This window comes from Diospyros lotus, chromosome 1 (genome assembly GCF_014633365.1).
Source record: "Diospyros lotus cultivar Yz01 chromosome 1, ASM1463336v1, whole genome shotgun sequence".
In the NCBI taxonomy this organism is placed as follows: Eukaryota; Viridiplantae; Streptophyta; class Magnoliopsida; order Ericales; family Ebenaceae; genus Diospyros; species Diospyros lotus.
In genome coordinates, this window is record NC_068338.1 from 48045531 (window position 1) to 48058117 (window position 12587).

At 38.2% G+C, this 12587-nt stretch overlaps 2 protein-coding genes across 4 annotated transcripts; one reads left to right on the forward strand and one right to left on the reverse strand.

Moving 5' to 3' along the window:
* Positions 1 to 862: 862 nt before the first annotated feature.
* Positions 863 to 8976, forward strand: LOC127813780 (protein COFACTOR ASSEMBLY OF COMPLEX C SUBUNIT B CCB2, chloroplastic). 3 transcript variants are annotated; one of them, XM_052354930.1, is made up of 7 exons: positions 863 to 1181; positions 1259 to 1377; positions 1458 to 1529; positions 3589 to 3732; positions 3863 to 4016; positions 5652 to 5843; positions 8255 to 8976. In XM_052354930.1, the coding sequence occupies exons 1-7, from the start codon at positions 980 to 982 to the stop codon at positions 8257 to 8259; spliced, it is 888 nt and encodes a 295-aa protein (XP_052210890.1). In that variant the 5' UTR covers positions 863 to 979; the 3' UTR covers positions 8260 to 8976. The 3 variants fall into 3 exon arrangements, with proteins under 3 accessions (XP_052210890.1, XP_052210886.1, XP_052210891.1); XM_052354926.1 differs by having other exon boundaries at positions 5652 to 8976; XM_052354931.1 differs by having other exon boundaries at positions 3953 to 4016; positions 5652 to 8976.
* LOC127813811 (dihydrodipicolinate reductase-like protein CRR1, chloroplastic) lies at positions 8142 to 11755 on the reverse strand. Its single transcript, XM_052354932.1, has 10 exons — positions 11405 to 11755; positions 11190 to 11312; positions 10990 to 11064; positions 10836 to 10901; positions 10635 to 10730; positions 10372 to 10488; positions 8972 to 9064; positions 8651 to 8752; positions 8465 to 8551; positions 8142 to 8371 (listed from the first exon to the last, which is right to left on the reverse strand). Exons 1-10 carry the CDS (start codon positions 11516 to 11518, stop codon positions 8339 to 8341), a joined length of 906 nt encoding a protein of 301 aa, XP_052210892.1. The 5' UTR covers positions 11519 to 11755; the 3' UTR covers positions 8142 to 8338.
* Between the last annotated feature and the right edge of the window lie 832 nt (positions 11756 to 12587).

Here is a 12587-nt window from a genome sequence, read left to right on the forward strand (position 1 = left end):
AAGATACAGACAGAGAGGGAGAGCGAGAGAGACTGACAGAGAGAGAGCGAGAGTGAGAGAGAGGAAGAAGACGACCGCGGAAGAGGAAGACGTCATCGCCGCCCCCCCGACCCCAATCAACGCCCAACGCCCAGATCTGCCCGCGACCCACCTCCCACGCCGCCCCTCGACCCCAATCGACGCCATCGCCCTTTGCCCGCCCACGCTTGGCCGCTGCTATCGACGACCACCAACAGAGAGAGTAAGAGCGAGAAAGAGGCAGCGAGCAACAGTTGGCGGGAGTAGAGAGGCAGCGAGCGAAAGAAGGTCGCCGTAGACAACAAGGAAGAAGGAGGTGAAGTGCTGCACGAGGCTCAATCGAGTGTGTAATACACGTGTTGACTCAGGTGTGTGTAAAATTCAAAATTGGAAATTGAGGGGGCTAATGGGTGCTTATTTAAGTTAAAGGGGCAAAATGATTAAATGGTAAAAGATGAGGGGGCTAGGTATGCTTTTAGCCTATATAAATAATAATTGATTATATCATCATACATACATACATACAAACGAATATGAATGAATTAATTAATTAATTAAACATATCTTTATTGAGTTTCTTGATGGTTGATGCCATGAATTGAATGTATTGTCTCATAAAGTTGGTTGATGGAGCCACGTGGTCAATTATTGAGTTCTTCTATTTTATATAATATATATTATTTAAACGACCTTATTTATAATTTAGATTTGTGACGAGACTTAGTATTTATTATTTGGTTTAAATAATGCTTTTTTAAATTCCCAAATAAAATATTAATTACGTATTTATTTAATAAAAATAATACCATAATAATAATTATTAAATAATACAAGACAATTACAACGCAGGCCCTAAACCTCAATGGTGCAGCTCTGATTTGGTCTTCTTTCTGTTGCCATCGTCGGAGGAGCCGAGCCGAGGATTTTCTTTTTCCGGTCTCCCAAACAGCTGGAAGGGAAAATGAGCAGTTGCCTCTGCTCGAACCCGTTAATTCCGCTGGGAGTTCGCGCCAATACGTTTGATTTCTATCTCAGAATCTCCAACACATACACCAGGAAAAGAAAACCACCAACAATCCTCTGTACTCGCCTTGACAATTCCGAGAGGGCAACTGCCAGAAATCAACAGCAACTCAACTTCTCTGTTCTTCGTTTCACTTTCGGTAAACCCTAGTCTCTCTCTCTCTCTATCTCTCTCTCTCCCTCTGTAAGTTATCTAGCGTAATGCGGTGTAATATAGGAATACCTGGAGTGGACGAGTCGTACTTGCCGAGATGGATTGGGTACGCATTTGGTTCGCTTCTGCTGGTGAACCGTTTCCTGGGCTCGGACTCGACCACTATCACCCCGGCACAGCTTGTAAGCGAAATCGTCTCAAGAAACGAGTCTTTCGAATTTCTTTGCTTCCTTCCTGTAATTTTTCTTCTCTTCTTGTCTAGAGGTCAGAGGCTCTGGGTCTTTCTTTGGCTGCCTTCTCTATAATACTTCCGTACCTTGGAAAATTTCTCAAGGTAAAATCTCTGGCCCTTTTGTCTAGTACTGAGAAGCTGCTGTTATTTGTTGTTTGTCTGGTTTTCTAATTTGCTTGCTTGTTTGTTTCTTTCCCCTTCTTGGTACTTCTATTCTGGTTTGCAACTATAGTTTGTAAAACAAAACGAAAGTTGAGAAGAAATGAAATTTGTCATGCATATAAATCTTATGTGGAGACTAGAACATTAGGGCACCAAGCCTTATTCCTACAGTGATGGATTCTAGCTTGGTGGTCATTTCTATCTATAACTATATATTCTGGTAATTAATTATCCATATACATTTTTTGTAAATAAAGGGTGTCCCCTAGATACAAGGCTCTTCACTTTATGAGAGTTGAAGGAGGGTTTTGGAGGGGAGTGAACTAAACATTACTTTAATGATTACTGCAGGAATTGAGACAGATTTACTGAGATAGGGAAAAACTTACTAAGGTAAAGAATGAAGGTGGAAATAGGAAAGCTTTTTAAACCTTTAAGGGTTTGTTAGAAGTTTTTTTTTTTTTTGGTAACGTAGGAATCGGTGGAAGCCCTAGCACATAAGTTTTCGGCAGAGACCGTCACCTTTTCTCTTATAACCTACCGGTACCAACCCAAATCAGCCAATTAAGTCGGGCTGGGTAAGACTAGGTGAAAGACCTGTATCCGTGGCCTCTCATGTAGTAAAGTGATACCTACCACATTGTCCAGGATTCGATCACACAATCTTGGCATATCCAACACTTGGATCCCATGCGGTCAACCACTTGAGCTACCCGAGGGGTTTGTTAGAAGTTAAGAGGGCACTGGGTGAGATGACTATGACGCATGTGTCAAGGGAAGAAGAGCGTGCTGAAGGAGGGTCTTGTCATGCTTGATGTCTAGTGGCTAGAGTCAGGGTGGGAGGTGATGCTTCCATTTCTTGTTGACTTCAGTGCCTTGGCCATTATCCAATAGGAAGAATTATCCTATTGATCTCCTAACTTCCTAGAGCCTTGATTCCTTGGTCCTCAAAAGTAAGATTTCCTGCCAAAGTAGTGTGTGGAGCGTCCTGTGGTTTCTTAAAATTTTAATGCCAGCAATGACCTAGCTATTGTCATATTAAATAGTATTCTCCAGTTTTCCATTCAGATGTACACTCTGGAAGTATTCTAGGTGCATTACTGTTAATGTGACGCAATGTGCTTCCATTTCCCTCCCTTCCCAATGGCTGCATAGTTTTTCACTTCATTCTCTATTCTACAACTGTCTGATGTGCTTTACCTCAGCTTATTTTGTACTTACATTTTCTTTATTTCATTATTTTGTTATGCTTTTATTAGTTATCCTTCATAGTGCTGAAACTTTGTAGGACCACATGCATGTACTGTAACTCAAACTAATTTTGGGTTTTCGCGAGACATAAACCATTTAGCTATCATTTGGATGAAAAGAAAAGATGATCTGTTTATTTTTTATGAAAGGTAAACCAAAACTACAGGAATTTGAGTTCTTTTGTTTTGTAAATTTTCTTCAAAGAAACATTGATGAGGAAAATTTTCTAATTTTTTGTACATGTATCAACCTTCTGCTATTCTGTCATCTACTTGTACTATCATGGCAGACCAAGGCTCTATAATGGATAACGACATAACTGAATAAGAGAAAATAGGAAAATAATAGAAGATGCTAGGTTTCCATAATTCCATGGTTCCTTTAATATTCGACCTTCAGTGGATGACCATGATTGATAGTCAATTTTTGCAATACGGAGGAGCTTCATGGATGCATCCCATACAGATAAGATGTTATGCGAATTCAAAGAGTTCTTTTTTGTTGTCTCGCAATTGTTTGTTTAACCTGCTCTAAAGCAAATCCGGCTTGTTTTGCTTGCAATGTTCTTAGCCTGCTTGAAAATGAAGGAGAAAAGTTACCCCTGCAGTGATAAGCCAGATCGAAATTTACATTTAGTGGGGGAATTTAAAATGCTGAACTTTGATTATTTGCTGCTGAAGATTTGAAGAATTAATATTTAAGTGCTTGCTCAATATTTTCGTGAATCCAATTCTTTGGGAAAATGCAGGGTGCAAGTCCTGTAGATCAAATTGCTGTCCCTGAAAGTGCTGAGCAAATTTTTGTCATGTCGCAAGCAATTGCAGATAATGTCAAGGAGGATTTGGCTTGGGGAACGTATGTTCTATTGCGTAATACCAATACCATATCTGTGGTATGTATCACAATTAACTGTTGTTAGTTGGAACTGATGTCCTTTGCTTCCTTTGAGATTTTTAGTGTCTTGCTTTCTTCGTCAAGATTTTAAAACTTTTTTGATGTTGTTAACTTTTTTAATATTATAGCTTATATCAGTTAAAGATACAATGTGCGTTCGTGGCTATTGGAACCTGCCAGGAGATGTATCAAAAGTTGATGCACTTGATTGGTTTCAGGAACAAATTCAACAGATTGGCCTCTCTGATTTAGAGGACATTCTTTATTTTCCTCAAGGTGCAGGTAGGAGAAAAATAAAACATTGATTTAAGAACTTTCTCAATAAGAGTTGGTTTATCTATTTTCAACACATAGTTGCACACAAAGCACGTGTTGTAGGATTTCTTACTATAAACTGGTTAGGGCTAAGTAGAAAACCGCCAATCCTAGCGGTACAGTTATGATAACAGTATATGAGCATCTATGAACATCAAGCATTAAGGTCATTGGAAAGAGTAATATTGAATGCGTGACCTTAGAATTATTCATCTCCCTAATTTATGAGGCAGTTCATTCCCCATTTTTTCCCTTCCAATTGCGGTGTGGTTGTTTCCTTCTCTGGACTTACTGTAAAAGATCTATAAAGTTCTCAGACTTGATTCAATTTTCTGTTAATTTACACACTACATTTCAGACTTGAATGTTGAATTTTTGCATCAGGACCCTTGAAAGTTATGGTACAGAGAAAGAATTAAATGTTCAAATTGGGAAAACTATTTTGCTGTATGTTTTCTTACCATTCAGGAAGTAGAATTATCTTTTTAATATCAAACTTTTTGGACATGGGTTTGTATTCTTTAAGGTATGTTATCAATTTCTAGATATGACTTTTTGTTAGATTAAATATGCTTTAGAAATTGGAACTCATTTCTTTTTAAGTTACATGTCAATTAGAAAAGAAGTGTCCTATTCTATACGAGATCATTCAACTTTGGTCATTCTAGGGAAAAACTGAAGATTTGTCAGACTGCCTCCTAACCAACAGCAAACCGCATGGCACATGCATGCATGTTATTTTCTTCTTCTCCTTTGCTGCTGCAGCATCAATATAGAAATTCTTCTTTTTTGATGCTGTAGCTTCAACATATTATTTTCCCTTCCGTTTGTTCTTTATTGCAGTTGCTGCAGGAGTAACGTCTTTTCTTCTTCTTTGCTTCTGCAGGATCAACTTAGCATTTCTTCTTTCTTGCAGTTGCTGCTGCCTAGCATTTCTTCTTTTTTTTGTTCTGTCTTGCAGTTGCTGCTGCCTAGCATTTCTTCTTCTTCCTTGCAGCTGTTGCGGCAGCAACTTCATATTTTCTTGTTTTGCAGCAACAGCATAGCATTTTTTTTCTGTCATGTAATAGTAGCATTTGTTCTCCTTTATCGTGGCTATTGCGCCAGCATTCTTCTTCTGATTGCTGTTGCAACATCAAAATACTTGTTTCTTTAAAACATGTCAGTGTCTTTACCTATTTTTCATGACATTTTACTTCTTTTTTGTTGTTTTCAGAATTTAGCCTTATTATTTTTATACTTGAATGCACATACGGTGTCTATAAAATTTCTAGACTTGAGCTCCCTTTCTGGGAGGATCTTACTATCCTTGATCTAATCTGGAAGATCCCTCGCTGATCCCACATAGGATCCAATGTTGACGACCAGGGGGCAGAACTGCTTCCAAATCCCATTCAGCTAGGATAACAAATTTCTCAAAGGGCCATTTAAGGACATCTTGTAGTAGAAGCATTAAACAATGAAAAACTTACATTCAACTTGTATGAGTGGTCAAACACGATTCTGTATTTATACGTGTTTCTACAACTACGAATTTACCATTCTTTCTTGCAAATCCTGCTGATTAATTGAATATTATTTGAATGATTCTTGATGTTTCAGACTCTGAATTATGGGAGATGCTCCCTGAAGGAACTCGTTCTGTACTAGTACAGCCAGTATGGCTAGCTTCAAAAGGCAGTGCTGGTCAGGTGGACAGGACTGATGGATTCATCCTATTGGCTTCTAGCATCAGTTATGCATATAGCAATAAAGACAGAGCTTGGATAGGGGCAGTTGCAAACAAATTTAAAGGTAAAAGCATTTCTGCTGACCTGTAATGTATCTATGATGATCCATATTGCACTAGATCATCAATAGTTTGCAGTGGAAAAAGGTGACCGCTTTAGTTCAGGTTTGACAGTTATATATTTTATTGTGCATGCACATTTTAGCAACTGATAAAGTCTCTTTTTCCCCCCATGGATAAAATAGAGGCAATAGAGTTATATATTATCCACCCTTTGTTGGTGACAGCCTCTAGTTTATTGAAGATTCAAATTAAGTTGAAATACCATGTTTAAGAACAATATTATGTTTAATAAAATGCAATGCTAGTTGTATGATCAATTGCTCTTACCTGAGTATCTTATTTCTGGTGGAAGGCAGAAGGAAAAGTAACAGATGGCACTGGAAAGTCATGGGCTTGGTTGGTAATTATTATTTTGGTTAATGTGTTTAGTTCTGTAGTACTGGATTAAGTCAGTAATCAATTTCACCACTAATGGAAAGCTTGGTTCAAGCTTCCCTAGCCTTTCTCCCTCTCTAAGAGTTAGATACAATCTCTACTTGGGGAAACCTTTGAGTGTACAGGCACCCAGCTCAATGCAAGCATTTGTGCATCCTCAAATTCTAGACTGACGACTCCACTTAAATTTCACTTCCACAATATTTTCACATTATATTTGACGTGGCATGTAAACCATTCTTTGCCTGCTTTTCTCATTCCTATGAGGCTTGTTTTCAAGTTTTTCCTTCCTTGTTCAAAGTCTCCATCTTGTCCTCCTTTGAACTATGCCATTTTTAGTTTCCTTCAGGACATCAGGAGTAGCTTGCTAACAGATTTCATGATACTTTCAGTACTGGTTTTTGCTTTAGAATTATGGCTCCACGTAACCTCTTTGCCACTGCCAAACTCTCATGAACAGCCAATTTAAGATAGAATTTCTTTTATGGGACATCACTTACCTTAATGGGCTTTTTAAGGGGCTAATTATCAGAAAGTAGCTCTGTAACTCCTGAGAGCTTTCTACAGAGAGGACTAGCACTACTCAATAGAATTTTTTTTTTAAAGATCAATCTAATCAGATTAACCAGAACTCTTATTGTAGATCTTCTGAGGTTATCTTGCTTTTTCTTATTAATTCTGAGGTTGTTATGTTGTGCTCATCACATGGAAGGCTTCTCCAACCAGTGTCCTATCTCATGAAAGCATAGTCATCTTTCAGTGACTTACTTAAGATCCTTGTCTTTGAGAGGCATTCTTCCTCTGCTTGTTAGAGTGATGTGGTAATTACTGCAACTGATTTTAAGCTAGACTTCTAGAAATATCCACGACATTGGAAATCGTGTCAACATTCATTGTCCAGATGTCTTTTCTTGAATCAGAACCCCTTTCCTAATGTCAGGAAGTAATAATAGAATATTCCCGTATCTGGGAGTGGTGAAACTGCCAAATTGTACAAATGTATAACATAAATAGACCAAATTACTTTTTGGAAACAAATGCCTTCAACTTCAAATATTTGGCATTATTATAGTTGCTATTAACACAAGGATCTAGCTCTGGAGGAATTCGACTTTAAAATGTGATCTATGAAGGATCCAATTTTGGCTTCCCACTTTGTAAGGCTAAAAAGTTTGTGTTGGCCTACTTATGTGGTAATCTTGAAATGTTTATATTGGTAGGTTGCCAACTTTAAAACTGAGATAACGTAGAAGTTTCCATATTCCTGTGATTCTATTTTCATGGCTATAACTATTATTTCCTCCAGAATAAGATGAAATCAAAGATTTCATTTTCATATGATTCTTTTCTCTGAGCCTCGCTTTGTTGCCTAAATTGAGCCTTCACTTGGAAGCAAACCTCAGAATACCAAGGAACGGTGGAAGTCAAAACTAATAACACTTGAAGTGGTTGTCTCAAATAATTTTAGCATGTTCAGATAGCTAAGAAAGGACACGAAATTAATTTCTAGGAGAGCCTTTTAAGTTCAAATTTGCTAAAGCTTCTACATTGAGCTGGCCAATGCACTGAATTCAAACTCGGTATTTTAATTAGGTAAATATAAATAAATGGTTTGGCTTGACAAAATTTTACGGGAAGCTTGTTATAGTTTCAGACGGGCATATGAAAGTAATAACTTTCTCAACGTTGCACTAGCAAGGCTAAGTTTAGTTGCCTAAAGAAGATTAAGCATAGAAGATAGGTAGATAAGCACGGGATTGCAAGAGATATTCCAGTTTTCTTGATGATGTTTCTAGTTTCATCTCAGCTCTCATCAAGATGCAATTGAACATTACCAAAAGTGTATAACTTTTTGGAGTTAAATATAGTTTAGAATGATTCATTATTTCGTTACATATCTGAATTAGAAACTCTCTGAAAAGTGCTTCTCCAGTCTGGGTTTCCCAATTGGCCACTGTCTTCACATATTTCTCTGCAGGCTAATGTGATCTCGTGGGCAGTCCACTGAAGCAAAATAACATGTTTTGTTCTACTTTGAGGAGGTTGAGGAGACATCGGATTTCTACAAAAACTTCTCCAAGCCGTAAACCAGATTCTGCAGATAGAAGAGGGAAGAAAGAGAACTATGACTAGTGCTGAAAATTGCTTCAAGTAATTAGAAGAAACAAGTCATCAAAGATTGAGCTACCTTAAGGCGCACAACTTTTCTGATAGCCAGAATTAGCCCTGGCATGAGACATTGGACATCTGTGATATCATGTTTGATGGTGTAAACCTGCTTCCAGCAGTTATCAAATGAGATTATTATGTTACAGAGGGTGCCACCCTATGCGGAAGCTTTCTCCAAAGGAAGAATTCTCTCATTAAAACGCACCTCTCCTGGACCAGAAAAGTAAACTGTTGTGCTCGATGGAAGCCCTGGAAGAACCAAGCTATGCACGCGGACTCCATCTTCTCCCAGAACTTGACCTCTTGCCTTGCAGGACAAAAAGTTGATACAACCATGTTGCAGATCTAAATGTGAAAAGAATGGCCAAAAATTGCGTATTTCCTTTACAGAAACAGATTCTTTTGTACTAAACATTACTCGGCATCAGAGCTGAATCTTTGCACATCTGTATATTTTTTAATAATTTTCTTATTTGCATTGTATGTAGCACCATTGTAATGCACTTTTCAGATTGCTCTTTCTTACCAGCACATCTGTTGAACGATCTTCTCTGTTGTAGATCTGGCCGAGATTAGAGAGGTTGTTGGCTATCTGTATTGCATCCTGTGATGGAAAATCCTGCCCACAACAACAATCCAGTGTCATCCTGCCGCTTGACTTTTGCATGCCAAGTATTGAATCTCTTTAGATTGCCTGAATTATTGCGTTAGCTGTAGTAGTAGATCATTGAAGTTGCTTTTCTAGCTAATGGAGGATGGCCGCATACAGATATTTTTATTATAATTATAATGCACGAACATTTATTGGAAGAGCTCATCTCAAAAGCCTGAAAGTTAAGCTATTGAGAGTAAGACTTGATCAAGTAAGTGTTTAGTAATTCTCTCGTTAATTATTGGGATCAAAAATCAAGAAAAATAAGTATACAAAATTTAACACTGTTTAGTTTCAATAAACTTACGCTCAAAATCTCATAATAATCTCAAAATCTCGATATAGTTTTTACATGGTGAAAATTACAAATGCTCTCATCAGACAACATTTGCACAAATAAAATTGGAGACCCTCACAATCTTCACATCTCTAGTGTCAATCATACTCAGTTGAGTATCTCTCTCTCTCTCTCTCTCTCTCTCTCTTTTACTGGCACACTTAGATGATTTTGGTTATCGAGTCATGGTAAACACTCTTAATGCATAACCCCAATAATCAAGTTATATTATACTAAGAGACATATTTATAACAGACAATTTTAATGGGATTGGGTCACGGTTGAGAGACTATGTTTATCAAATTTAAACTGGAGGAGGTAACAAGGAGAGAACTTTCAAATGAAACCTCGAGTTGTATTTTGAAATTTATTAGAGAAAGCTAGCATTGTTGTCCAAATGCCAAGGATCAACGGGGAAGCTGTAAACACCGGTCAACAGGCTCAAGAGGACCACTGAAGGCATGTCGGTTGCAGTAACGTCAAGAAATAAAGAAGGGGAAGAAAGATTAGGCGAAATAGTTAGGTGGGATTATTATACGCTTGAACTCTGTTTGTTATGCTAAATTTATATCAAACTCTGTCGAACAAGCCTCCCAAACTGGATCCAGCTCTGATATGGGCCCATGACCAAACAAATGCACAAAGTGTCGGCAATTCAATGTTTTAGAACCACAAGTTTCCAGATTTTAGCTCCATCGTCCTTCAATGTGGACCAGTGGGGTAGGAGAAAAGAATGCCTTTTTGTTTGTTAGTTTGACCCAACAACAACAAAGGTACAAGTCTCACTCACCCAGCCAAAATGGTTGAAACCCTTGCTGATTCTTATCTTCAATTAGTTTCTTTTGGCTTGGATGTGGTTTGTGTTTCATATTCATAAACCTTCTTCTAAGTTCACATCAACTCTTGATTTTGATTAAAATGTGCAGAGTTGTCTTACCACTGAATTAGCTCTTGATTCAACAATCTCCACATTGTTGAAGTGAAAAGAAGCTTGAATTGCTGCTTGCTGGAGGAGTATGGACCCTATAGACAGAGTCGGTGCGATTAGGCAGCCCTGAAATTAATTACCCAACATGACAGTGCAATTAATAAGCTCATAAGGCTTAAGTTTGGTGCAAAGAGAAAACACAGCCAAAGATGGAAAAGGGAACAGAAGGGGAGGGGCGGGGATGACAAAAATGAGTCTCACCCTGTGCTCACCATACTGGCCTTCTCACAGAATGCAGATAATGCAGCTACTGTATCTAATTTAATTCGAGGCACATAAACTATACTTCTCATGCCAAATGCTGTTGCCTGTTATAGATGATTACAATGAAAAAGGAAATCAACTATAATTACTATCTCAAAATTTGGAGCTTTGTTGCTGGAAATGGTGAATGTCAATCAAGAGAAACTAACCTGTTTTACATTGTCATAGACTGTAGAGGGGTCAGTGAAGTCCACCACAACTGCTGTTTCTTTTGACTGCCACAAATTCGTCGAATAAAAACAGAAACAAGAAAAAGGACAAGAAAATTGAACTGATTTCTACTTTGTTATGGCAGTTCTTTACCTGAGATATAGAACCTAGTACCATTGTGAGATCATTCATTATGGGTATTTCAAGGGCCTCTTCCAAATCACACACCTTTTAATTAGAGGCACACTAGATTAGAAGGAATAGAAAATCGAGAGTTTCATGTAATGGCAGGATAGGACACAAATATTAGTATTAAAAAGGAGAGGAAATGGGAGTGAAAAAGAAGCTGAAACCTTTCCTATATCTTCTCCCACGAAGTAAGAATCCACTGCACCAGCCAGCTCCATTCCTCTTGCTCTGGTCACTGCAACCACTGCTGCCCTCCCGATTTCCTTGGCTGCTCCATTTACCACTACCTCTTCCCCACGAAAAACATATCTTAGTTCCTCTACATCAATGGCACAATTCTGAAAGTAGATAAGATAGACACCGGACATAGGAATTGCACCTTAATGTTGTTTTGAGAAGGCGACTTCGAGCAAGCGATAGCTGGTCGGCCGCTGGCATTGTAGTAACTTCTACGGTTTGTGATAAGATGAAACTGGCTGGACAAGGTTGCCATGGCTGCTCAAAGCTCTCTTCCTGCTTCTAAGATCAAATGGGGTTTAAGCACCATTGTGGATAAAGTTAGTATTCTCACCATTGCTCTTCTGGCTTTCAAGATAAGGTTTCTGTTCATTCTGAGGACCCTCATTTGGATGGATTCAAGAGAGTGACACTGATGCTTCATTCTCGACTTTTTCACTGAAGCCAATGCCAAGTGGGGGACACCAGAAGCAGCAAGGTTGGGCAACATCTGGTCCAACAATATTTCTGCACCTGTTTTCAATTTTAAGAACATGGGAACATAAGATGCCTGTCTATCTAGGGAATATTTAACATTCTTAATTGAATCTTCCGAAGCTTCAATTGTTGGCATTTTGGAAATTAAGTGAAAATTCCTCCTCAAGAATTGATCATTTTACCACAGTGGACCTGAGGTTAATTGTTTTAAGTATGGACCCCTCACCTTGCCAATCTGGATCCATTTTCCAGCTTACTGAATGATCAACGTCAATATAGAAAAAAAGTCATTATGTGTGTGTGTGTGTGTTGGGGGGGGGGGGGGGGGGGGGGGGGGACTATCACAATTAGAGAGAGGCCCCAAGACCCAAGTAAAAACAAAAAACAAATCATGTGAGACAGATCAGCATATGGGGTGGCTCAATGATGAGATTTGACTTGCTATTTAGTAACAATATATTAAAACTCTCTGCCAAATTAGCTAATGACTAACGGAGGGTTATTATTAATGTTGACTGGGCACAGTCAAGTCTTTGCATTTCTAAATACATCTCTAGAGCAATCTTGGTACTTCATAACCTAATCAGTATCAATTACCAATTCCCCACTCTCATTTATCCCAATTTGAATCTTTGATCAGATTTGAAAATTTTATTTGCATAGCATGGCGCTATTTACAAAAGTCTCTACTCATTTGTAATCATCATCAAATACGCAGTTATTAAAATTGGATTAGACGTCATACCACATGTCGACTCCCAATTTGATCCCGTTTTGATAACAATGGACAATTTTATCAGCCTTAGTTATAATTGGCTAATGCAATATATACAACTAATACACGAACA

What these genes read in the sequence shown, in the direction of transcription:
- LOC127813780 (XM_052354926.1), top strand. Translation starts at nt 980, where the DNA reads ATGAGCAGTTGCCTCTGCTCGAACCCGTTAATTCCGCTGGGAGTTCGC. An exon ending in TGTTCTTCGTTTCACTTTCG is followed by an intron (nt 1,182 to 1,258) that starts GTAAACCCTAGT and finishes GGTGTAATATAG; the next exon opens with GAATACCTGGAGTGGACGAG. An exon ending in TTATTTTCCTCAAGGTGCAG is followed by an intron (nt 4,017 to 5,651) that starts GTAGGAGAAAAA and finishes TTGATGTTTCAG; the next exon opens with ACTCTGAATTATGGGAGATG.
- LOC127813811 (XM_052354932.1), bottom strand. Translation starts at nt 11,518, where the DNA reads ATGGCAACCTTGTCCAGCCAGTTTCATCTTATCACAAACCGTAGAAGT. An exon ending in CTTCTCAAAACAACATTAAG is followed by an intron (nt 11,313 to 11,404) that starts GTGCAATTCCTA and finishes CGTGGGGAAGAG; the next exon opens with GTAGTGGTAAATGGAGCAGC. An exon ending in TCTATGACAATGTAAAACAG is followed by an intron (nt 10,731 to 10,835) that starts GTTAGTTTCTCT and finishes CATCTATAACAG; the next exon opens with GCAACAGCATTTGGCATGAG.